Below are 27,558 nucleotides of genomic sequence, written 5' to 3' on the forward strand. Positions count from 1 at the left end.
TTTTGATTTCTTTTTAAAAATTTATTGTGCTTATTGTGAAAATCAAAGTACAGGATTCAAGTAGCAAAGCCAGCATCTCCAGGGTGTGTGACAGGGAAGATCAGAGCCGTGGTCTCGGTGGAGGTGCTCAAGGAGGAAACAGGGAACTGCCCGCTGTGTGTGCTCAGAGGGGCATGAGGACTTGGGGGTGCAGAGGAGCTGATGAGGTTGTGGGGAAAGTGGTGGGGGAGGCTCCCCTGGACTAGCCCTGGGCCGTGCCTTTGAGTAATGGCAGAATTCCTTGTTACAGAGGAAAACCGTCTGCCCAGTGGTTTGAAAAACCCTTACACAATGATAGAAATTACACACAACATCTGAAATAACCCAAACCCAGAAAGCAAGCCTGGCTAGGTCTGCAGTAGAGAGTTTCTGGGACAATAGGTGAAGAAGGGAAATTGGTCCCTTTGCTGTCCCCTGTGTCACGAGCTCTTCCCATCATGGCAGACACCTGTTCTCCTAAAAACACAGCAGGAGGTGGTGACAAAGTAGATGGCACTCTTGAGGAGGAGGAGGAAGTAAGTGTAGTAAGCAGAGTTGTACGTCAACTGCAGCTCCACGGTATCTAGGAGGAGTCATGTGATTATTACCCATTCTTTCAAAAGGATAGGGCACACTTCCTAACACTGTGTGTGTGTGTTAGTCACTCAGTCGTGTCCGACTCTTCGCACCCCCATGGACTGTAGTCTACCAGGCTCCTCTGTCCATGGGGATTCTCCAGGCAAGAGTACTGGAGTGGGTTGCCATGCCCTCCTCCAGGGGATCTTCCCAACCCAGGGATCAAACCCAGGTCTCCCGCATTGCAGGGAGATTTTTCACCATCTGAGTCACAAGGGAAGCCCAATAAGAGGTGTGGTCACAATTATTTACTTATGATCGTCTACATTAGCATGACACCCCTGTAACACCAAACCCTAAGGTAAACATTTATCATCACAACCACCACCACCAGGACAGCTCAGAATTCAGCTCACAGTTCAAGTCAACAACCTCAGCTAAATTCACTAGAACCTTCCAAAATATTAAAAAGTAAGGTTATATTTTTAATGGAGTCCAGTAGGGAAAGTCATTTGTGATAAATTGCTTTCAGCATTTTCTTCACCCTTGCCATATGTCTAAAAAATAACGAGTAATATTCATTAACCACTAGCCAAATGCTAAACACTTTTCTGAGAGCTTTGCATGCAAATTTTTAATCTTGTTTAATTTTTACGATAACCTGTAAGATCATTATTTTCAACCCCCATTTTACAAATAAACTGAGGACAGAGAGGAGTAATTTGCCTGACGTCACACATTTAGAAAGTACCAGGAACCACATTTCAATCCCAGCGGCACGATTTCAATGAGCACATTCTTAGCTGTCATGTAGTTCTGCATCTCCACATTCAGTGCATACCCCAGACCTTTGATATTTGGCATAAATATCAAGTTGAATCACGGGTTTGGAAGGATCTGATGGATTACACCTTGTGCATCAGTGAGATTACGATCAGGTATGATCTGTGAAATTTGGTGGCATCTACAGTGGGTGGGGCAGGGTGTAGTAAAGTGAACATTGTGCAAAATGGAAGAGAGGGGTTAGCCCAATTCTCAGAAAGTTTAGGCGCTCATGCCTCAGTCACCTGTCTGTCCTATCTCTCATCATGGCTGTGATGCTATAGGCTAATTGCATTTACTCTCCTTTGAAGTTTTACAAGAAATATATGATGTCAAGGAATAATTAACAACAGTGATGATGGATCTGACTTGGCTAAACGAACCACAAGGCTGAAGTCTGTTCCTGTGGAAATTTCTCTCTTTATAGAGTCAGAACTCCAAAATCACTAGTATATGGTGTGTGTCAGGTCAGGTGTTAGCTGAGTTTCAGGCCTCCTGACACATTGGGAATGAAGAAGGGATCAGCAGGACCGGAGCCAGTGCTTCTAAATTCACTAAGAACCTTCATGCAGGGAGAAGGGGCCACCAACTAGTACTGATCCTGTGCCAGCTAAATGGATGCCCTATGGAGACATTCCACATAGGTGACCTTGTCTCTGTAATAACTGAAAGTGAAAGTGTTAGTTGCTCAATCATGTCTGACTCTTTGCGACCCCATGGACTGTAGCCCACCAGGCTCCTCTGTCCATGGAGTTTCCCAGGCAAGAGTACTGGAGTGGGGTGCCATGCCCTTCTCTAGTTGATCTTCCCAACCCAGAGATCAAACCCGGGTCTCCCACACTGCAGTCAGATTCTTTACTGTCTGTGCCACCAGGGAAGCACTCCCCTTCGATTACTGAGTTAGGTGTAATTGTTCCCTGTTGGCAGGTGAGGATTCTGTTGTTTAGCGATATAAGTAATACACCCACATTAATGCAACCAAAGAACTCTAATCTGTGATAGTTGGAAGCCCAGGCACTTATACCCCTGGCCAGATGTCCACTGTGTCAAGGCCTTGGTTTTTGGATTTCTTACTCTATATCAGGGTCTTAGAGGAGGGATTCAAATGTCCTAGGTTGAAATTCCAGATCTAGCTGTGAGACTTGGTACAAGGGACTTAATTAATTTTAGCTCATTGCCCTCATCTGTAAAATGGGGGGAAATTAATATGTTTTTTCCAGTGGTCATGTATGGATGTGAGAGTTGGACTATAAAGAAAGCTGAGCACAGAAGAATTGATGCTTTTGAACTGTGGTATTGGAGAAGACTCTTGAGAGTCCCTTGGACTGCAAGGAGATCCAACCAGTCCATCCTAAAGGAGATCAGTCCTGAATGTTCATTAGAAGGACTGATGTTGAAACTGAAACTCCAATACTTTGGCCACCTGATGCGAAGAGCTGACTCATTGGAAAAGACCCTGATGCTGGGAAAGATTGAAGACAGGAGGAGAAGGGGATAACAGAGGATGAGATGGTTGGATGGCATCACCAACTCAATGGACATGGGTTTGGGTGGACTCTGGGAGTTGGTGATGGACAGGGAGGCCTGCCATGTTGTGGTTCATGCGGTCACAAAGAGTCAAACATGACTAAGTGACTGAACTGAACTGAACTGAATATATGCCCTCTTAGGAGCTTTATAAAAATCATACTTAAAATACATGAGAGACATAGTATAAGGCTGTCTGTAAGAATATGAAACTCTCTATAAGCATCAGTTTATGTTATTAGGTACTAGCAACAACCAAAGACTCAACACACATAAAAGCAACTTGGTATCGTTTTTGCATAGTCACTATAATCTAAAGCTACACAATTGAGTGAAGCCCATTGTTGAATAATTCAGAGCCTATCACTGCATCCTCTGATTGAGAGTCATCTCACACCAAAGCCAGTGTTTATTGTGTTAAGATGACTCTTACAGAATGTTGGATTTACTTAAAATATGTGTAGCCTAAAATATATAGACAGTGTAACAGAATATATAATAGACTTACTTAAGATTTCCTTATAGACCATGTAGCAGTCTATTTTGCAATATCCAGACTTTCTGATTTTCTACCTTAAACCATGTTCAAAAGTTTAATTTATCTAGAGGAAAAAAGTGCTATAACATGACATAAAGGCAAATACAGACAAAACTTACTGTTTTCATCTTTCAGACATGCTTTTGTAGAATCGGTGACTTCTAGAAGAGAAAATAGTAGTCAATTGTTCATACGTACTATTTGATACATGATATATATGTATATGTATGTTTGTGCATATGTATATATGTACACAATACACACACACATATATAAAATCTGCCAATAGAGACAGGAGAGATACTGATCAAATGTATGAATCTTAAAGTTTCAGAAATAATTGGTCTTTCCTAGCATAAACCAGGAAAGTTCAAAAGGTAATTTCATCAGGAGGAAAGGAAAATGCTATAGGATGACATGAAGGCAAATATATACAAAAACTTACCACTTTCACCTCTTGAACAAACTTTTGTAAAATCAGTATCAGTGACTTCTAGAAGACATGAGAGCAAATATTAATCAATTGTTCATGCCCATTATGACAGTGTGTGTATGTATGTATATATAAGTGTGATATATATATATATTTTTATATATATATATATAAAATGTGCTGAGAGACAAGTCAGTCGGTTCTTAAAACTATGAAAACTTTTAGCATCACCATTCCAGATATTTGTTCTTTTCTACTTTTAGCCAGAGAAATTCAAAAGAAGTTAATTAATCAGAAGGGAAAAAAATACTAAAGCTTAACATAAAGGTGTAGGCAAGCCTGCTAAGACGCTCCAGTCATGTCCGACTCTTTGAGACCCTATGGACTGTAGCCCTCCAGGCTTTTCTATCCATGGGATTCTCCAGGAAAAACTACTGGAGTGGATTGCCATGCCCTCCTCCAGGGGATCTTCCTGACCCAGGGGTCAAACCCATGTCTCCTGTGGCTCCTGCATCACAGGCAGATTCTTTACCACTGAGCCACCAGGGAAGCCCAACATAAAAGCAAACATACACAAATACTTACCACTTTCATCTTGCAAACAATCATCCGGAGGCTCAGTAGTAGCGACAACTGGGCTGAAAACTACAATAAATGAGAGAAAGTATTGTCAGTTATTCATGTTCATTATTTGACAGTGTGCATGTGTGTTTATATGTGTATGTGTAACATATATATGTATGTATGCGTGTAGCATATATATATATTATATATATAATCTCCTGACAGATTAAAATACGAGCTCTACAAATCCAGAAATAGTTCATCTGACACTATGTAATTCAGTAGGTCTAATTCATATATTGTTTCCTACACATGACAATGTCTGTCCAAAATACAATTTCAAGAAATATTTGCAGAAAGGCAAACAGAAAAAGTGGCTGCTCTACATCTTCAGCGTCCACTGCTGACATGAAAGGGTGTTCCCAAGATGAACACATCCAATCCTAGAATCTGCAACAGAATCCCACGTTCAAGGGAGTCTGGCTCAGGTAAATTTCCCTTCTAAGCAAAGGAAAGCAGTCACACCTTTTCATATCACACATGTTCTCAGTATCCCTGACTCACCCACGTGATTTCTGCATTTGTGGTGTTTGTGAGCATAATGAAAACAATATTAATAAGGCTAATAGCTAGTGAGCAACTATAACTAGCTTAACTACTTAACATGTGTTACCTTCTTTAATCTTCCAATGACACTGGAGTGAAGTATATTTTGGAGGATTCCATGTTACAAAAGAAGAAATAAGGATCAGAGGGAAAGTGACTGACGGAGAGTTGTACCAATGGTACCAGTGATGGCAGAGCCAGCTTTCAAAGGATCATTGTGAGAGATTAAATGAGACAGGGCCTGTGTAAAGTACTTTGTAAATAAGCCACAGAAAGAAAGTAACCAATGAACAACAGAATTCTACTACTGTAGACACTAAAAGCATCTTCTTTTCCAGATATCTTAATTATTCTTATCAGTGACCTCATTTATTATAGGAGGTCAACATTTCAGTGCAATTCCAGGGATAGAAAATTCCAGATACAAAAAAAATCAGCCAAATTGCATTTATAGTTTTCTGACTCGATAAAACTTGAAGTAAAAGCTGTACTTATCTACAATGTTAAAAGGCGAACATACAAAGATAAATATTTTTAAAAAGAAAATGGGTCCAGGAAAACAGAGTCACAGTGGTTGTTTGGCTTATTCCTTATCTTCTGGATATGTTCTTATCCATATATATTTGGTTCTGGTATGCCATTTTATGCCCTCATCGAGATCAGTTTTCACTATAAAAAATGAATGTGAGGTGTAAAGGCTTTGCAGTAAATGCCAAGAGTGAAAACATTAATATAATCATCCTCAAGAACTGACCTTAATGTGTCTTAAAACTCTCTGGGACTTCCTTGATGGTACAGTGGATGGGAATCCATCTGCCAATCCAGGGAAATGGTTTCAGTCTCTGGTCTGAAAGATTCCACATGCCACAGGGCAACTAAGCCCACACCCCACAACTACTTAGCCCGTGCTCCACAGCACAAGAAGCATTGCAATGAGAAATCCAAGTACCTCAAAGAGTAGTCCCCACTGACCGCAACCAGAGAAAGCCTGCACATAGCAACAAAGACCAGGACAACCAAAAAAATTTTTAACTTTACTTCTTTTGCTTGCAGTGACTATATTCATTAAAGATGAACAATCCTCTTATTACTATGAATTGATTGAGATGAAAAAGTGAAAAATTTCAGCATAAACTGCAGTGTATACTAAGACCTGTTTCTCAGTCAAGATTGGTCAAAAACTTGGACCTGATAGTTTTCTATCTCTTCAAATTCACTTCATGATTTGTGCTTCCAAGTGGGTATGATAGAATTCCAGCTGAGCCATTTCAAATTCTAAAAGATGATGCTGTGAAAGTGCTGCATCCAATATGTTAGAAAATTTGGAAAACTCAGCAGTGGACACAGAACTGGAAAAGATCAGTTTTCACTCCAGTCCCAAAGAAGGGCAATGCCAAAGAATGTTCAAACTACCGCACAATTGCAATAATTTCACGTGCTGGAAGGGTCATGCTCAAAATCCTCGAAGCTAGGCTTCAACAGCACGTGAACCAAGAAATTCCAGATGTTCAAACTGGATTTAGAAAAAGCATAGGAACCAGAGATCAAATTGCCAACATACGTTGGATCATAGGAAAAGCTAGAGAATTTCAGAAAAACATCTACTTCTATGCTAAAACCTTTGTGTGGATCATAAACAAACTGTGGAAATTTCTTAAAGAGATGGGAATAGCAGACCACCTTACCTGCTTCCTGAGAAACCTGTATGCAGATCAAGAAGCAACAGTTAGAACTGAATATGAAACAATAGATTGATTCCAAATTGGGAAAGGAGTACATCAAGGCTATATATTGTCACCCTGCTTATTTAACTTAGAGCTGCTTATTTAACTTAGAGGTGGAGTATGAAATGTGGCACGTGAAATGCCAGATTAGATGAACCACAAGCTGGAATCAAGATAGTCAGGAGAAATATCAATAACCTCAGATATGCAGATGACACCACCCTAAAGGCAAAAAGTGAGGAAGAACTAAAGAACTTCCTGATGAAGTTAAAAGAGGAGAGTGAAAAAGTTGGCTTAAAACTTAAAATTAAAAAAAAGAAGATCACGGTATCTGGTCCCATCACTTCATGGTATATAGATGGGGAAACAATGGAAACAGTGAAAGACTTCATTTTCTTGGGCTCCAAAATTACTGTGGATGGTGACTTCAGCCATGAAATTAAAAGACGCTTGTTCCTTGGAAGAAAAGCTATGACAAAACTAGATAGTGTATTAAAAAACAGAGATATTACTTTGCCAACGAAGGTCCATATAGTCAAACCTAGGTTTTTCCTGTAGTCATGTATGGATGTGAGAGTTGGGCTAAAAGGAAGGCTGAGCACCAAAGAATTGATGCTTTCAAACTGTGGTGTTGGAGAAGACTCATGAGAGTCCCTTGGACTGCAAGGAGATCAAACCAGTCAATCCTAAAGGAAATCAACCCTGAATATTCATTGGAAGGACTGATGCTGAAGCTGAAGCTCCAGTACTTTGGCCACCTGATGGGAAGAGCCGTGTCATTGGAAAAGACCCTGATTCTGGATAGAAGGCAGGACAGAAAGGGGACAAGAGGATGAGATGGTTGGATGGCATCACCAACTCAATAAACATGAGTTTGAGCAAGCTCTGGGAGATGGTGATGGACAGGGAGACTAGCATGCTGCAGTCCATGGGGGTCGCGAAGAGTCAGACACAAGTGAGAAACTGAACAACAACACACTATTCTTGAAAGTGAAAGTGTTAGTCTCTCAGTTGAGTCCGACTTTCTGCATCCCCATAGACTAGCCCACCAGGCTCCTCTGTCCATGGGATTCTCCAGGCAAGAATATTGGAGTGGGTTGTCATTCTTTTCTCCAAAGTATCTTCCCAACCCAGGAATAGAATCCAATTCTCCTGCATTGCAGGGAGATTCTTTACCGTCTGAACCACCAAGGAAGCCCATATAATATTCTTAACTTTTATCAAAAACAAGAAACTTCCCCAAAATAGCATTAGAAATGTATTTAAGAGTGGTTCCATCCCTGAGTCAGGAAGATCCCCTGGAGAAGGAAATGGCAACCCATGCCAGTATTCTTGCCTGGAGAATCCCATGTGTGGAAGAGCCTGGTGGGCTACAGTCCATAGGGTCGCAAAGAGTCAAAGAGTGACATTTACAGAAATGTCCTCTTTAGCTATATGGGCATGAAATCCATGGAAAACATTTATTTCAGAAATTAAGTGCCAAGTATCACACATGATAAAAGGGAACTTGTCTCCTTTTTGATAATTATCACCATGAGACTTACTACCCTTTTTATTTTTCCTTAATCCCAGAAAAGTTAAAACCTAATAGGACAGTTAGAACCATGATTATATTAAACTGCACTTAGCAAATTTGTTTATCATGTATTTCTTAGAGTAGAATGAATGGAAATAGAGATTTAGGGCAGTTTCTATAATCTTAGTTTTGATTAGCTTAATGAAAGAATATAAATAATAACAGTAGATGCATGAATAAATACACCCATTTATGTTTTAGAATGCAATTTTTTTGCTGACTTTATTTCATTTGCTCTTCATTGCAGTCCCAGGACAAAGCCAAGGCAAATGTTCCAGCTTGATTTGATCATTGGACAAACAAAGAATCAGAGAAGATAAAGACTTACTTCAGAAATTCAAACTGGTGCACAGCAAACATCTGTGCACATTTTATGTGCTTGGTTCCCACTGCGTAAAAAGGCTTCCTAACCACAGAGGAAAGCACAAAATGATTCCTCTGATGTGCACTCTGTGGCCTTTGGTCTGTTAGGTGAATTACTCAGAACGTTAAGTCCCGAGTCCAGTGAGTTAGAGGACCACTGTCTAGGTCAAGATAGACCCAGCACTTTGCCCCCACTGTGTGGACATGTCTAACATCTGCTCACAGGGGCTGCTTTTGGGACATCATGCCTGGATCACGAGTGACCCTGAGACATCCAGAAAAGTGTATATTCTCTTGAGTGCAGGGCATCCTCCCTAGGACAATAATTCACCCAAGTGTGTCCATCCACACATCCCTCCAGACCTAGCATGTGCTAGGGCTACAGTAAAAGTATCTTGAAAGACCTTTTCTAATGGCAAGAAATACATTCATTATGTACAGTGGGAATAAGTTTGCACACTTTAGTCTCACCCATCTTTAATTACAAATTTTAACTTCAAGGTAGTAAATAAAGTACAAATTTTAACTAAGACCATAATAAAACTGCAGCAGTAAATTATTCTCTTCAGTTAGTCAAAAAGTTCTTTCAAGTTTTTTCATAACATCTTATGAAAAACCCAAATAAACTTTTTAGCCAACTCAATACTTTTTGTTGAGCTACAATCTGGTTTCCTCATAACAACATCATTGTGTCATTTAATAAACCACTGTTTCTGACTTATACTTTGAGTAAAAGCAGGATTAAGGTGAGAATGACTTTGCTTGGTGAGTAGAGCATTCCTGAAAGATATGTAAATGTTCTTATTTCCTGATCAACCAAGACAATCAAAAGTGGTATTTCTTTTTGCAAATTTGTTGTGCACTAAGTTGCTAGACACTTTCATATATTTTCTTTCATTTAATCCACACAAAGACCCTAAAATCATCATTGTGACTGTAACATTTTGGAAGATGAAACTGAGGCTAAGAAAGCTTAAAAATATTTTTTCTTTTTTGTTTTAATGTTCCCATGACTCTGCTATTTTAATTCTAGTGGAAATTTCAGGACATTTATGCTACCATTAAACACAACAACATCTTAGAAAGATGTGTTTATTTGACTTGACAGAAAAGTTGGGGTATTGTCTTTGAAACACTGTGTTCTGAGAGGTTATTATTGTTTAGTTGCTAAGTTGTGTCTGACTCTTCTTTTGTGACCTTTTTTTGTGACCTCTGTCTGGAATTTCCAAGGCAAAAATACTGGAGTGGGTTTGTGTTTCCTAATCCAGGGGATCTTGCCAACCCAGGGCTCAAACCCATGTCTCCTGCATTGGCAGATGGATTCTTTACCACTGAGCCCCTAGGGAAGCCCAAGGGAGGTTATATTTATATTTATGTTTATATTCACATACCTTCATTCACTGCAGGAAAAAGAATCTCTTGATCTTTTCCTCCTGCATTTTTCTCAAGTCTGACGATACACATGTGCTCTTTCTTCATGGAGTTTTCTGTCACTGTCAGCCAGCTGAACTTCATGTATGTGTTATTGGTTTTCATGGTATTTCCCTGCTGGGATGGCAGAACTCTGTTGCCATTCTTCTCTTTCCAAGAAACCTTTATAACGTCAGGGAAAAAATTTTCCAGGAGACAAAGATATGTTGCAGTCTGTTGATGGTTGACCTCATTAATTGAAGGAAGAAAAATTGTGGGTTTGGGGACGATATCTGTAGGAAGGTTTTTATCTGCAGAGGGAGATAGAAAAGAATTTAAAATAGTTATTAGAGAAACACGGAGAACCATGGAATAAACTAGCATGTAATAAAAGGAAGAAAACATGTCACTGAACTAGTGCTTACCATGGTTTCCATTCACAGTAGATTGTGAGGGACTTACTATCCTTATTTTCAATAGGAAGAGACGTTCAAGAGGTTATGTAACTTGACCAAAGTCACAGCTAGCGTAGTAGAACCTGGATCACACGTTGGCCTTTGTTCTTTTTCCATATGGTAAGATGAGGTATGAGTTTTATCTCCTTCCAAAATTCATGAACACATTTATTTTTTAACATCTCTTTTGTTCTATCATAGTGGAGCCTGTTTAAAGTGGATGGATGGGCTTCCCTAATGGCTCAGTGCTTAAGAATCCTCCTGCCAGCGTAGGAGACACACATTTGATCCCTGATCCGGAAGATCCCACAGGCCTCAAGCACCTAAGCCCCTGCACCACAACTACTGAGCCTGTGCTCTAGACCCCTGAAGACATGACTGCTCAGCCCTTGCGCGGCAACTCTGAAGCCCTGTGCCCTAGAGCCCAAGCTTCAAACAAGCGAAGCCACTGCAATGAGAAGCCCGCACTTCAGTGAAGAGTAGCCCCACTCTGAAAAGACAAAAGCCCATGTTACAGCAAAGAAGATGCAGCAAGGGCAAAAATTAAAAAAATAAAATTATGCTTAAAAATGAAGCGTTTGGGTGTGTGGTGGGAATGAGAATGGGGGAGAAGTCCGGGTAACTCTGATACTTTCTCTAGAGGTGAGAATCTTTGACTTTTTTCTTTTTGCAAACTTTTTATTTTATATTTGAGTATAGCTAATTAACAATGCTGTGTTAGTTTCAAATGTACAACAAAGTGATTCAGTTATACGTATACATGTATCTCTTCTTTTTCAAATTCTTTCCCCAATCAGATTGCTACAGAATATTGAGCAAAGTTCCCTTCTCTGTGCTATATACAGTAGGTCCTTGTTGGTTATCCATTTTAAATATAGCAGTGTGTATATGTTAGTCTCAAAGTCCCTAAATGTCCCTCCCTCCACACTTCGCCCCTGTAACCACAAGTTTGTTCTGTAAGTCTGAGAGTTGGTTTCTGTTTTGTAAATAATTTCAGTTGTATCATTTCTTTTTAGATTCTACATATAAGAGATATCATATGATATTTATCTCTTTCTCTGTCTGAATTACTTCATTCAGTACGACAATCTCTAGGTCCATCCATGTTGCTGCAAATGGCATTGTTTCATCCTTTCTAATGGCTAAGCAATATTCCATACACACACACACACACGCACACACACACACACACACCGTTTCTTCTTTATCCATTCTTCTGTCATCGGACACTTAAGTTACTTTCAGTTCTTGGATATTGTGAATAGTGCTGCTATGAACATAGAAGTGCTTGTATCTTTCCAGACCATGTTTTTCTCTGGGAATATGCCCAGGAGTGGGATTGCAGGATCATATGGTAGCTCTATTTTTCGTCTCTTAAGGAACATCCCTACTGTTGTGCCTAGTCACTGCACCGATTTGCATTCCCACCAACAGTATAGGAAAGTTCTCTTCTCTCCACTGCTTTCCCTTCTATCCTGTTTTGTAACTTGTGCTCTCTTTGGCCACATAACTCATCCTCATGTTTTGCAACTCTGTGGAACTCCATTCAACTACCCTGGAATGAACCATATTTATCTTACTCTGTCAACAAAGGTCCATCTAGTCAAGGCTATGGTTTTTCCAGTAGTCATGTATGGATGTGAGAGTTGGACTATAAAGAAAGCTGAGCGCCAAAGAATTGATACTTTTAAACTGTGGTGTTGGGCAAGACTCTTGAGAGTCCCTTGGACTGCAAGGAAATCCAACCAGTCCATCCTAAAGGAGATCAGCCCTGGGTGTTCATTGGAAGGACTGATGTTGAAGCTGAAACTCCAATATTTTGGCTACCTGATGCGAAGAGCTGACTCATTTGAATAGATCCTGATGTTGGGAAAGATTGAAGGCAGGAGGAGAAGGGGACAACATAAGATGAGATAGATGGTTGGATGGTATCACCAACTCAATTGACATGAGTTTGGGTAAACTCCGGGAGTTGGTGATGGACAAGGACAGGGAGGCCTGGTGTACTGCGGTTCATGGGTTCGCAAAGAGTCAGACATGACTGAGCGACTGAACTGAACTGAATTGATCTTACTTCTCATATAAATAAATGTCAGTAGGAAATTTATTTGTATTTTTAAACAATATACAGTCATTTTTTATAATGGGAATTAGTGTCCCTGTGTACTTGACAATCTGTGATGTTGAACTTACAGCTTCAAATGTGGATCACCTGCCTGTTTCTGAAGTGATGGGATTCTTCTGGTGGGTTTCTAATTTTATATAACATCTGACCTTCAGATCTGAAAACTTGCAGATTTTTGAGCGGAGGAGTTGATTGTAGGGGACTTGAATTTGGAAACAAAACAGCAATATTTCCAAAACTTCTATTAAAAATGTATAGTTTTCTGGCATGTTTTATATAAACCTTATCAAGTAATGCATTTATCAGAATTTTGATTCACTTTAGAGAATGTTTACCAAAGCACAATTCTTTACCAATTTCTTTTGAAATTTCAAGTTTAAGCATGATTAAGAATGCACAGTATTTTGACTCTGTATCTCCCCCAGTGTTAAATCTACCCTATAAGTTTGATGAACTTCTTTAGAGTTCCATGGTTTACTGTGTTTTCACCTGCTAAATAAAGTATGCTACTGCTAAGTTGCCTCAGTGGTGTCCGACTCTTAGCAACCCCATGGACTGCAGCCCACCAGGCTCCTCCGCCCATGGGATTTTCCAGGCAAGAACACTGGAGTGGGTTGGCATGTCCTTCTCCAATGCGTGAAAGTGAAAAGTGAGTGAAATTGCCCAGTCATGTCCAACTCTTAGCAACCCCATGGACTGCAGCCTACCAGGCTCCTCTGCCCATGGAATTTTCCAGGCAAGAGTACTGGAGTGGGGTGCCACTGCCTTCTCCAAAATAAAGTATACATATAATTAAAAATTAAATGTATGCTTCCTGAATTTCTTATAGACATGATGTCAACATATATAACAAAAACATAGTTTATAAATGATCCCACTTAAATGCTGGAATGTTTCTTGATTATATATTTATGGTTAAAGTAATGGTTGGAATTATAAATGTTAAAACTCTTTCCAATTTATTTCCAAATGAAACACAAATACTTTACTCATATTCTCTTTGAGCTAGTTTAGAGTTGGTTTAATCATTCTGAGGGCAGTTTCTGAAGAACAGAAAAATTAAACTTATCATTTGAAAAGAAAAAGAAAAAAATTTTTGAGAAGTTTTTACTCTGTAGCAAAATTCCTGAGTTTTCTACTAAAGAAGTAAGCAAACAGAGGTCATTTTAAAACTTACATTGTAAATACAATTAGGTCTTAATGTGTTTAATTTTATATACCTTACTCATGGTGTAAATAGTATCTTATTGATTATAATAGTAAGATACTGTATATTTCTCCTATCACATACTTTGTTTTTATTGCTTAAGAGTACTATTTTTCCTTATATTCTATAAATTAATTACAACTATTTCACATTTAAATAAGCAAATTACATTATGACCTTTGCATCTGTATTTAATTGACTTCACATCATGATCATTTAATTTATGAATTAAAATTTTTCTGATAAATATGATCATGAAGCCCAAGTTTATTGGTTAAGGGCCAATAAATGTTTGTGTTAGAGATGATATCAATTAAGTGAAAGGATTCAGATGTAAAACATATAGAACAACAAATATAAAAACAAATACATTTTAACTTCATTTTTCTTGACAAATAGAAAGCAGTCTGTTAAAGAGAGACAAATACCTCCCAATTCAATTTTGTGTGTGTGAGTGGACAGTAAGATAACTTTTTGTTCAAGGAGTTAGAAGTACAACTGCATCCTCTGAAGAATTTCTCTTCTGTCAATATTTTGGCTGCAAACAACTCTCCTTCCTGAGTGCAGTTTTCCCTTTGCATTTGAATAGAGTGTGGATACACCTATCCAGCCCCAACGATGTGTTACACAGTGTGTCAGGGACACTACTGACAGTTTCACTGAATTCTCATACGATACCTGCTGGATGCATACAGCTATTCCATTTTGTGGATTCAGAAACTGAGGGCAAAGATAACTGACCAAGTGCTCATAAACAGGAAATGGTAGACCCAGACATCCTGATCTGATGACTCCAAAGCCAGGTTCTTTGAAAACACCCCTTTGCCATCAGGAAAGGAAATGTGTCAGCTCACAAAACTTACCTGTAATAACCAACTTTGGCCTTAAACCAAACACTTTCATGATGATCACATATATCCCTCTATATAAGTCCACATGTTCAGAAAGCCAAATCCGACTATGTTTGTACACAGTTGTCTATGGTATGCTCTAAGGATTTGTTTTAATATCTTTCCTAAACTCCTACGTCTAATCACCATTCGCATTCCCATTTTCCCAAACATTTTAAACTATTATTCCAATTTGTTTCTTACCTTCCCTTCACTATCTTGACAAAAAATGCCCTTCTTCAGGTACTTACCTTGGACGAAAACTTTTGTTCCTCCACCAAAGATCATGTAGTTTAAATTCCACAGTGATTCAACCTGTGGCAAAAACTTTAGACTAATTTAGCTTGTCTGAGTTCTTTAAATCCTAGTGGAATCATGACAGCCTGGGATACAAGAGACCAAGTTTCTGGTCCTGATTCACTTTGCTCATAACAGGTTCCATGGCTGAGCTAATCAGGTAAATTAAAGCTTTCGGTGTCTGTTTATTTGAAAACATAGTGTAAAAAGCGTGAATCAGTTCGACATCCCTTTTAATGCTGAAGTGAGACCAACATGAAACAAGATTTGAAAAAGTGATTGTATTAAAAATGCTATGGAAAAGAAAGACCATAATAATTATTATTATCATTATTATGAGTGATTTCTTATTACTAGCTGATTGTGTGCTCCAACATAATATTCTAATATCATGGGACCAGGGCTTGCCCTTACTGATGGGAATTCAGTGTTTTGGGGTTGCAGCTGAGTCTATGGCAATTAACTGAAGATTCGTTCCTTTGTTTGCTTTCTGCTATGTTCCACATGTCAGGAATTCTTAACGCCATTGTCATAGGGCACGTGCTTTTCATACACACACCTTAAAGGCAATTGTTTGTCTAGTCTTACCTGCTGTATTTCCAGGGTTAAGCAACTCAAAGGGAACATTGAACGAGTGAAGTCACTCAGTCGTATCTGACTCTTTGCCACCCCGTGGACTGTAGCCCACCAGGCTCCTCCGTCCATGGCATTCTCCAGGCAAGAATACTAGAGTGGGTTGCCATTTCCTTCTCCAGGGGATCTTCCTGACCCAGGGATTGAAACCAGGTCTCCTGCTTTGCGGGCAGACGCTTTAACCTCTGAGTCACCAGGGAAGCAATAAGGGAACATTGTCTAAAGCCTAATATGTATAGTCAGTATATGGAATTACTTCACTTTAGTTGTCCAAAACAAATGGTTTCCCCCTCCTGCCCAATCAACAGCACAATTAATGTTTTTCCAAGCTTTTACTAGAAATTTCAGCCTCAGACTGACTTCTCTCCAGCTCATGTGTAGAATTGAGCTTGCAACTCTTGGTCTTCAAGGCAAGATGATAAGAGAAATGGTAGGATGCCTGGTTCTCAAATCCTATTATTTTCATGTTGGGTTGTGAAAACCTTACCTGCCTGACCCTATCTGCTGAGGGTCACCATCTGTGAAAGACATTAAATGTTATGGTATCCATAGCATTGATGAACTGGTAGTATAAATGGGTTTGATTAAAGACCATTTCTTCCATTTTATAAAGTGGATGTTGAAGACTATATCCCATCTTTATTTCACTTTTCTCTTAACTTCTTGTATTTAAGTCCTTTTCTAATTTTATGTTGTAAAAACAAATCATATTAAAAATTTTGGTGTGCTTATTTTATCAGCTAATAAAAAGTATGTATTCCACCACCTTTTCATTTTTTTCTTTTTTATATTCACTTTTTTAATTGAGCTAGAGCAGACACATAACTCTCCTACCCTTGAGCATTAAAATCTTAACCTGTGCTTTCTGCTAGAAGTCCTTTTCCCTCCTGCTTCCCTGAATGCCTTTGATCTTATTTCATGCCCTTCCTGTACATGGCATTTTCTATCTTAGGTCTTCACAAACAAATTTTGGAAACACACAATTTAAATACACAGAAGCACTGTCTTCACACACGAGCAATAATACAAATTATAACCTATTACAAATTAAGAAGTCAATTAAATAATCCATTTAAAAGATCAAGCTACAGAGGAGTAAATGTTCAGAATATAAAAACTTAGACTTCATTTTTCTCACCTTATGTAATGGTCCAGACTCTGTCCTTTGGAATAAACAAGTCTCTACTGAATTACAATATTTGCCACAGTAACTTGTTATGTGACTTTAGGCAAGCACCTGAACTTCTCTAAACCTCAGTTATCTTATCTGTGGAATGGGAAGACGAGGATTCCTTTTGAGGAAAAGATAAGGCACTGAAACTACGTATCATGATGTCTGCTAAGTCACTTCAGTCGTGTCCGACTCTGTGCGACCCCATAGATGGCAGCCCACCAGGCTCTGCCATCCCTGGGATTCTCCAGGCAAGAACACTGGAGTGGGTTGCCATTTCCTTCTCCAATGCATGAAATCATGACGTCTAGCCCTCAGTAAATAGTAGCTGATATTATTATTATTCTCTTTAATGGGATGATTTGGGGTCATTTTATCAAATTCTTTGGACAGATAAAATATATGAATTTTATAAGCAATACTTACTGTGGCAAATATTACATCATTTGAGAAAGAAACAAGTTCATCAATCCAAGATCTGTTGTTTCTCTGGTAGCCACAAGCCATTGAATATGAGCCCAATCAAGCCAGCATCTAGAATGCTTTTCCACTAGGCTATAAGCTGTTTGAGTGTTGGGATTTGTTCTGTCTGTGTCTTGTTCACACTTCTGTCTCCAGCATCCACATAGAAACTGTCCTCAAAAAATGTTTGCTGAGAGAATGAGCAAGTGAGGATGTTCAACCATGCAGACTCTTTTCATGGACTTTGGAGCTGAGATGGCTTGAGCTCACAAATTCCATTACACTGGTCCATTTCCAAGCAATGCAGCAAGAATTGTCATGACATAAATTCTGACTGCTCTCAGCTTCCCTCGATGAAACTAGAGTATTAAGAAGTGGGATTTGCAAATGTTATATAGTCACTTATTATAAGAAATTGTGTTTGCACTGCTGTTAGGTCTTAGGTGAAAATCAGTAATACAGGTTTTAAGGTTATTGGGGAAAAACTATAGAGAATAGAAAATTTAAAATGTTTCTCACTTAATAAACCATTTATGAGAAAAGGATTTTTTTTTGTAAATTCCTTTACAAAAAAAACTTTACTGACATAAACTTTGCCAACAACTTTACTGACATAATGACATATGGTAACGGTGTAAGTATATTGAAACATAAATGAAACAATGAAACAGATATGGTCCTTAAAATATTTTAATATCTAGCCTGAGTCTATTGTGCATGTGTGTGTGTTTGTGTGTGTGTATTCTAAAAGATGAATTTCAGTGGCTTACAACAGGAAGTAGCTTTGTTTCCATGCACATCCATATACAGTGACCACTAGCTGCAAAATTGCTCTTTGCATGCTGAGGGCAAGTATGTGGCAGTCAGATAAGGGGGGTTGTAAGTTTTATTTTTATTCTTTCTGAAAAGCAGCTATCAGTCTTTCATGATAAGGTAAAAATAGAAAAAAGTTACTTACCACGGGGAGCTACTATGAGCTTAGTTCCTTCTCCAAACATCTTCTTCCAACCTGAGCTGTCACACTGGTTCAGGCTCCTACAGTGAGCTCAGCCTTCTCCTACCTTCATGAAGTGACTAGCAGTTTAACAACTTTGGGCTGGCAATTTGACCTTCTGAGTTCTTTTGGAAGTCCTTGATAATGGGTTTTGTGGCATCTGATATTTTATCAGTTTTCCTCAGATCAATGGGCCCAAATATCTGTTTTCCATGGTGGACTACGGAGAAGGCAATGGCACCCCACTCCAGTACTCTTGCTTGGAAAATTCCATGGACAGAGGAGCCTGGTGGGCTGCAGTCCATGGGGTCGCTAGGAGTCGGACACGACTGATCAACTTCGCTTTCACTTTTCACTTTCATGCATTGGAGAAGGAAATGGCAACCCACTCCAGTGTTCTTGCCTGGAGAATCCCAAGGACGGTGGAGCCTGGTAGGCTGCTGTCTATGGGGTAGCACAGAGTCGGACACGACTGAAGCGACTTAGCAGCAGCAGCAGCATGGTGGACTAATCATTGACAATACTGATTAACAATGAAAAGGATAAAAGCAGGAAAAGAAGAGTTTGACGCTAGTAGGTTAACCACTTGTTCTGCTTTCCCATATTTCCAGGAAGAGTATTCAAAGAATTAAGAATTTTTAAAACAATTTCCAGGTGTTCATCTGTGTTGAAACTGCTTGGAGTTCACATCAAAGGAAAAGCTCTTCCGTTCTCACAAACACCAGGGCTGCTCAGTTAGTGATTTGGGGATATATTTCTGAAAGGAGGAAACTCTTCAATAATTAAAAATGCAGATTTGCCAATTCAAGTGTACTTGAGCAATGTGGACAAAGTTCTCCATTCATTGAGTAACATAATTCTGTTTTGGGGGAGGGAGAGTATTGTTGACTTACAATGCTGTTAGTTTCTAAAATGAAAACCAATAATACATATTTTGCAAATTATTGGAGAAAGGAGAAGGATATTTTTTTTATCTTAAACAATAGAGAAAAGAAAATTCAGGAAAGTGTTTGGCCCTTAATAGACCATTTACAACAAAGTGATTCAGTTATACATATATACTGCAAGGAGATCCAACCAGTCCATTCTAAAGGAGATCAGTTCTGGGTGTTCTTTGGAAGGACTGATGCTAAAGCTGAAACTCCAGTACTTTGGCCACCTCATGCGAAGAGTTGACTCATTTGAAAAGACTCTGATGCTGGGAGGGATTGGGGGGCAGGAGGAGAAGGGGATGACAGAGGATGAGATGGCTGGATGGCATCACCTACTCGATGGACATGAGTTTGGGTGAACTCCAGGAGTTGGTGATAGACAGGGAGGCCTGGCATGCTGCAATTCGTGGGGTCGCAAAGAGTCGGTCACGACTGAGCGATTGAACTGAACTGACTGATGTATATACATATACATATTCTTTTCCAATATGTTTATTACAGGATATTAAATATAGTTCCGTGTGTTATACAGTAGGACCTTGTTGTTTATATATTTTATATATAATAGTTTGTATCTGCTTATCCCAAACTCCTAATCTATCCCATTCCCACCCTTTTCCCTTTTGGTAGCTATAAGCTTGTTTTCTGTGAGTCTGTTTCTGTTTTGTAAATAAGTTCATCTGTGTCATATTTTAGATTCCACATGTAAGTGACATCACACGGTGTCTCTGTTACTCTGTCTGACTTCATTTAGCATATCATATCTAGGCCCATCCATGTCACTGCGAATGGTGTTATTTAATTCTTTTTTTAGCGCTGAGTAGTATTCCACTGTGTATATATACCACCTCTTCTTTATCCATTCTTCTGTCAGTGGACATTAGGTAGGTTCCATGTCTTGGCTATTGTAAATAATTGGTGCTATGAAATTTGAGTGCATACATCTTTTTGAATTATAGTTTTGTCCAGATATATGCCTAGGAATGAGATTGCTGGATCATATGGCAACTCTATTTTTAGTTTTTTAAAGAACCTCCATAATGTTCTCCACAGTGGCTGCAGCCACTTACATTCCCATCAACAGTGTAAGAGGGTTCCTTTTCTGCACCATCTCTGCAGCATTTATTTGTAGACTTTTTAATGATACATTCTGACCAGTGTGAGGTGAATCTTCATTGTTTTAATTTGCATTTCTATAATAATTAGTGACAGGCAACATGATTCTTTACCACAATAATTAGAAATGAGAACACAAGTTCTGTGATGACTTATTATCTTTCATAGGATAAAAGAACAAATTTGTAGAATACTATTTTCCTTGAAATTATAGATTCTTTATTTAAACCAAAATTTGAGAGCTAAGGCCAGTTCTCTTATGATGAAAGAAGAAATGTCTTCCAGGCTGTTCTGTAATCTTAAGCCACTCAATTGGATAAAGAGAAAAATAAGTTGTCAGAAGCAACTGAATGCTCCTCTGAGCACAGATAAGCTGTCCATTTGCCAGGAGAGAGACATGACCGACCCTGATTTCCCCACGTCCGCTCCAGACCCACCCTGTCGTTGTTAAATCCCTTATGTATCAAGCATAGTGCCTTCCCTATGGAGATAAATCTATATGATCGATATTATTGGTACAAAAGAAAAATGTTAAAATAAACTGTAATTCTTTAATATAGTGTTTACACTATATTTTCAAAACCAGTTATACTCACTAGCTCCTTTTATGTAAATGATGGTATTTTGAACCAAGAAACAAGTCTCCACAGATATGACGATGTAACATAAGGATGGATGATCAGGTAGAGAATGATAGAGCTGGAATGCAAACATTTCTGTAATACCAAGTGCCCACAGTGTGCTACAAAGGGAATAGGGAATCATTCAATACTGCTTTCCATTCTTTTTAAAACAATTTTTAGTTCCTTTTGGAATATAGTTGATTAACAATGTTCGGTCAGTTTCAAGTGTACAACAAAGTGATTTTAATTCTAATTTTGCCTATTACCTGCTTGATTTATTTGCTATCTAACACTCCGTGTTCTAACTCTGAAAATGTAGTAAGAACACCTATGTCTCACATCATTATAAGGAAGACGCGTAGCACAATCCAGACATAGCACAGGAGTTCAGTGGATCCATGACCTGGATCTCTTTCTTCTCTGCTCCTTCTCTTTTTGGAAAGAGGCAGTCACAGAGATACCACTGAGGGGACCTGATGTGGACTGGGGTACACCCTTTGCATCCCCTTAATTCCTTGACTTGAATAATATCATTGGTATCTCCTGACAGAAGAATTCTGTCATAGGGTGCTAGAGATTTCAGCCTTGCCTCCCAGTATGCACTCTGTGATGGAGCTTCATGGTCAAGGCTGTGGGGCAGCCACATCCGTCTAATGCGAGCAAGGAAGGAGCTGACTGTAAATGTCCTATTTTTTCTGTGCCAAAGAGGTATGGAAAATTAATGTCAGAAAAGTTCAATTCAAAAGTTAATAACTATATACCAATAAAGATTTTAAAAATTAGTAAAAATCTATTACTCTTCTACTCTATCACACTGCCCTCAATGAACATGACCTGGGGCATCAGCACAATACACAGCCATGCCTTTGCCATCCTACATCCCCCACTTTGAGAGAGACCGACTAGCTGAAATGCAGACGACTAGCTGAAATGCAGACGACTAGCTGAAATGCAGACGACTAGCTGAAATGCTTCCCAAAGTAAGTGACAGTCTTGGGGCCATTTCTTTCATCCTGGCAGTGATTACCCTGAAAATGAGATGACCCAAGAAAGATATACGCTAGGTTTCTAAATTTGTCTCAGTAGGATTTTCATGCAGAAAAGAGCTCTATCACTGTGGAGGTTGCAACTGACATTAAGTGGTATAATTCCAAGAGAGAGACATTTTGGAACGGTTATATTCTGTTTTAGACCTGAGAAAACTGGTGCCTAAAAGCGTGAAGATCTTGCTCAAGGTCACAGAGCTCATAAGGGAAAAGCTGGAGTCAGTGAGGGGTGAGAATAGGGTTCACGCCATAGTCGAGGTTCACAGCAGAGGCACTGGGCTGTCTCTTCCCAGGGACTGTGGACCATGTACTAATAGCTCTGTAAGGACACAGGTGACGAGCTGGTTCTTCTTGTCGGCCACATTGTCACCAGTTCAAAAAATTCACTCTCTGTGGAGTCAGGCATTGGTGTGGCTGCAAGAATAGGAAAGAGTTGTATTAGCAAGATGGGGAAGATGAAGCAAACGAACATGAAACAGAGCTAGAGTAAGTTTCTGTCCCCTTTACCTCCACCTTTTCTAACACATACCGGGGGATCTTAGCTTTGAATTAGGCCTTCAGTGAAGGGTTGGGCTCTTTCAGAAGGAAAGCATATATGAATTATACATTTCTTACCGCAAAATCAGAGCTCAGGGAGGTAGACAATGAGTTTAGGAATCTTTTATTAATTGTTTTACCATTGCTATTAGGCTGTACATAAACTTTGAATTTCCACTTGAAAAGGGTCTAAATTCAGCTTAAACTTCAAAAACATTTTCTTTCTCTCCCTCATACAGCATCAAGGGCTTTCCTGTTTGGGGGTTGAAGAATCAGTGACAACAGGCTTTCTGTTTTTCTCCTTCTTGTTTTCATAAGAAGTTAGTGAATATAGTGATAAGTGATTTGTGTGATTTTGCTATAAATGCAGAGATCAGAGGCATATACTTTTAGCTGTTCAGCCTCCTCATTTTATAGAAGAGAGCAGAGTAGCCAGAGATTCACTCAAAATTCCATCTGTGGTGACATTCAAGGAGACATGTATAACAGGATATTGAATATAGCTCCCTGTGCTATGCAATAGGATGTTTTTGCCAATCCATTCTGTATACAATAGTTTGCATCTGCTAATCCCAAGCTCCAGTCCTTCCCTCCCCCACCCTCCTTCCCCTTGGCAACCACACGTCTGTTCTCTCTGCCCCTGAGTCTGTTTCTGTTTCATAGATGGGTTCATTTGTGCCATATTTCAGATTCCACATATGTGTGATATAAAAGGGTGTCTCTCTTTCTATTTTTAACTTACTTCACTTAGTATGATAATCTCTGGTTGTATCATGTTGCTGCAAATGGCATTATTTTATTCCTTTTTATGACTGAGTAGTATTCCATTGTGTATATGCACCACATCTTCTTTATTCATTTATTCGCTGATGGAAGTTTAGGTTGTTTGCATGTTTGGGCTATTGTGAACTATACGTCAATGAAAATAAATTAAATTAAAAAAAAACAACAACAAAGAGAAGTGTAAAGCAGAGAACCTGATGTCTCATCCAGGGTTAACTTCATCACCATGAGGATTTTTATCAACTCAAACCCATGAGTGCCAGGCGTGCCGATAGATGAGGACACTGAGACATTGCCAATATTGTTTCCTGGGCTACTAACTGCTGTCTCTTCCCCCACAAAATGGTAACAATGGGTGAACAACTTAGAGACTGGAATCAGGCATACACTTCCAGGCTCAGCTTTCAAATATTTTGTGGCAGATCTAGACAGTCCTTCCCCCATTGAAACCATATGCGACATTTTATCTGTGCATCCTTCATGGGAAATGGTTGGATTTTTATATTTTCAGTCAATACCAGAGCTGTCTGTTAGAAATAAATGTGAGTCACCAATTCAAGCCATAGATGAAAATGTTTTGGCTTCTGCATTAAAAAAAGGACACTTAAAATGAATGTTAGGACTATTTTTACTTAGTCCAAGATATCCAAAATATTTCAACAGTAAGTCAGTATAAAAATAATTAAGGAGATATTCCACTTTTTTTTTCTGTGACTATCTTCAATGTATAGCTTGTGTTGTAGACATACAGCCCATCTCAGCTTGGACTCTTGAACTAAATACACTTCAAGGGCTCAATAGCTGGATGTGTTTAGTAGCTGGTGGATTGAGCAGCCCAAATTTTCCTCCAAATGCTCCAAACAAGCTGAACTGGATGATCTTTGGAAAAGTCCCTGCCACCTGCACAGCTTTTTACCCGGGTCAGCTTCAGCTCCCATCAGATTTTATCTGCAGAAGCCCTAGAGTAGGGGGAGTCATCAGGATACTGAGAGATCACCCCGAGGCAACCTAAGGGACCCGGAGGCGGTGGCAGTTGCCAGGTCTGGGCGAGCAGTGGGTCTCAGCGCTTTTTGTGCAGATCCCGGGGCTGCGCACACTGCTGTGCCGATCCCCAGGCAGCACAGTAGTACAGTCCCTCGTCGCTCTTCGCCAGCTTCCTCAAGGACATGGTGCAGCTCTTGCCATCCCCGCCGCGGGCTGCGCTGACTTTATCACCTCCTAGGACCGAATCCCACTGCACATCCCGCTTGGACAAGGCTAGATAGAGAAGCCTCTCAGGGGCCTGGCCCTCCAGCTGGCGGAACCAGTGGACGTAATCCACAGACCTACTGACATGGCAAGGCATAGTCATAGCTCCACCCGCGGACCCCACCATCACGGACCGCTGTGACAGCCTGATCTCCTGCTGGATACCTGCAAGGGAGGAGATGAGGGCAGGTTGAGTCCGCAGCCTCCGGGTGCATCCCGCTCGGCCCACCGGGGAAGCCGCGGGGACTCACCTGGAACCACGAGGGCCCAGAGGAGGGCCAGGCGGCCCAGCACGGCTCTGCCCTCTGCCCCGAGGGAAGAGCCCATGGTGGTGGGGCTCAAGTTGCCCTGAGGCTCCACACCTGGGCGTGTGATGGAGGTCAGGTCAGGGTCTGAGTGGTGCTTCTCCCAGGCTCCCCGGGGGAACCGGTGAGAGAAATAAGGGAGGGGTGGAGGAGGGAGGAGCCAGAGGGAGGAGACAAGAGTCTGACCACAGGGTGAGGGGAGGAATGATAAACGAGAAAGTTCTGAGAAACACTAACGAATATTGGTGGAATAATGAAATAGGAATACAGAGATCGGTGACTGGGCATCAAATATATTTTGGCAGTGTGCTAACTGATTTATGTTCATTGTTTTATTAAATTCTGAAACCTTGTGGGATAAATAATATCTTCGGTTTAGAAATGGGGAAAGCTGGGGCTATTTTATTTCATATTGTTTTAACTTATTTTATAGTATAGTCGATTTAAAATGTTGTGTTAGTTTCAGCTGTACAGCAAAGTGACATATATATATGTATATATATATTCTTTTTCAGATTCTTTTCCCATATAGTTTATTACAGAATATTGAGTAGAGTTCACTGTGATATACAGTAGGTCCTTGTTTATTTTATAGGTGGGGTGGTTTAGTCTCAAAGTTGTGTCCTTTGCTTTGCGACCCCATGGACTGTAGCCTACAAGGCTCCTCTGTCCATGGGGATTCTCCTGGCAAGAATACTGGAGTGGGTTGTCATGCCCTACTCCAGGGGATCTTCCCAACCCAGGATCGAACCTGGTCTCTTGCATTGCAGGCATACTTTTTACCAACTGAGTCACCAGGGAAGCCCACTTTAAATATAGTAGTGTGTATATATTAATCTCAAATTCCTAATTTATCCCTTCCCCAAAGGAGATGGTTTTTAAGTCACTGCATGCCCAAGAAGAATTAGGTTGGAATTTGAAGCTAGGTCTGGCTGGAGACAAATCTCAAGCTCTCTTTGGCCACTTCATACCCACAGAACAATGAGTGCCCTGCTAATTTGGGAGGAGAAGACAAACCCAGAACAACCATCCTTGCTGAAAAGTCCTGCTACTATCTGAGACAGCATTGGGCTGTATCCTCCAAGGATCCCATCAGAGGAGGACTAAATTTTCCTAATAATATGAAAGCTGTGTAGTTTTGGGCAAGGGGTTTCACCTGCTTTTTTCCGTCTGTGAAAAGGGAAGTCATGGGTTTGCTTGGAGAGTAAACAGGATCATGTGAGCAGTGTGTAGTCCAGTCCCAGAGGCAGAGGAAGAAGTCAGGAAATGGTAGGGCTTATTGTTTACCTTGAACCCAGACGTGCGTGCATGCTCAGTCATTCTGTTGTGTCCAACTGTCTGTGACCCCAGGGACTGTAGCTCACAAGGCTCCTCTATCCATGGGATTCTCTAGGCAAGAATACTGGAGTGGGCTGCCATGCCCTCCTCCAGGGGATCTTTCTGAGCCAGGGGTCGAACCCAAATCTCCTGTGTCTCCTGCATTTCAGGTAGATTCTTTACCTTCTGAGCCACTAGGGAAGACTGAACCTGGACAGTTTCTAGTAAATGATGTCTGGGGTCCACTTAACATGGAAATTATAGGGAAGATTGCAATTTTGGAGAATCAGGTATGTGTGTGTGTGTTCAAACGAGGACTCCTTTGAACCAGGGATCATTGAGGACCAGAGGACAGGGCCAGGTCCTCCTATCTCCGTATCATATCCTCAGAAATTTTAAAGATAAGGCACTGGGAGGGATAAGCTGAAGGATCCTCCTGAAATGAAGCTTCAAGACTAAAGATAGCAATCACTTCCAACTGAAATACAAGTTCCTTTCCAGTTATATTAATTGTACCCAAGGCCTCTTTAGTATTTTTTTTTAATCACACAGTTGTGTGTATAGCTATGCTAATTTTCAGGCTAATTATGCCTTGAAGCCCAGGAGAAGGGGTGGTGAAGGTATGGTGAGGAAAAGGGACTTGGGTTGGGCAGGGAAGCTGAGTCCCTCAGCATGCACACCAGGCCTAGTTGCTGAGCTTCTCTTCTGCAGCACAAATTCAGACATGCTCAGCTGCAACCTAGATGCAAGACTCAGTGTCCTGAAATGAAGGCTTTGGCGAGGTGTGGGCCAAATAAAAAGCTAATGGAATACTTGCTGAAAGAGTATTCCAGGACTATCATTTATACCATCCTGAGATGTATAGCCCAGCTGTGGTAAGATGTTGAGTCGAAAATAAAATGACAATTGAGGTGACATCTACATAGAAAAGCAACAGTGGAAAGAAAGACAAGCAGTGGCAGCTGGAAGCCTTGTACTGCATCAGGGGTACTCAACATACTCCAACCTGTCTTTCTTCAATAGTGTTCAGACAGAAAACAAAAATGTGGGCATGTAAATAGTAGATCCCTTTCTAAAATTTATTCTAAAAATAAATCCTTTGATAGCCTTCCATATGGTTCTTTAAGTGTCTAAAACACAGTTCATGTTCAGTATATAAACTTCTTAATGAAAACATAGGGCAAAATGTACCATTTTGCCTTTTTACACCACATCTCAAATATTTTTATTTTCTCTGTAACTGTGAAAAAAACCTCACTG

General features: G+C 40.0%; 1 protein-coding gene and 1 gene segment (V, D, J or C); one reads left to right on the forward strand and one right to left on the reverse strand.

Moving 5' to 3' along the window:
- The window catches only part of STARD3NL (STARD3 N-terminal like), a 75,489-nt gene extending 64,303 nt beyond the window's left edge, over positions 1 to 11,186 (forward strand). Inside the window, exon 9 of the mRNA XM_069587932.1 lies at positions 8,632 to 11,186. The gene's annotated coding sequence lies outside the window, so the exon portion shown is untranslated. The remainder of the gene's footprint in view (positions 1 to 8,631) is intronic.
- On the reverse strand, positions 1 to 25,964 carry LOC138439308 (T cell receptor gamma constant 2-like). The segment is given in 8 exon segments: positions 1 to 601; positions 3,601 to 3,642; positions 3,927 to 3,974; positions 4,500 to 4,559; positions 10,139 to 10,468; positions 15,086 to 15,134; positions 24,534 to 24,841; positions 24,928 to 25,964. Coding segments are annotated over 8 exon segments (1,056 nt in total).
- Positions 25,965 to 27,558: the final 1,594 nt, after the last annotated feature.

Source organism: Ovis canadensis, chromosome 4 (assembly GCF_042477335.2).
Source record: "Ovis canadensis isolate MfBH-ARS-UI-01 breed Bighorn chromosome 4, ARS-UI_OviCan_v2, whole genome shotgun sequence".
In the NCBI taxonomy this organism is placed as follows: Eukaryota; Metazoa; Chordata; class Mammalia; order Artiodactyla; family Bovidae; genus Ovis; species Ovis canadensis.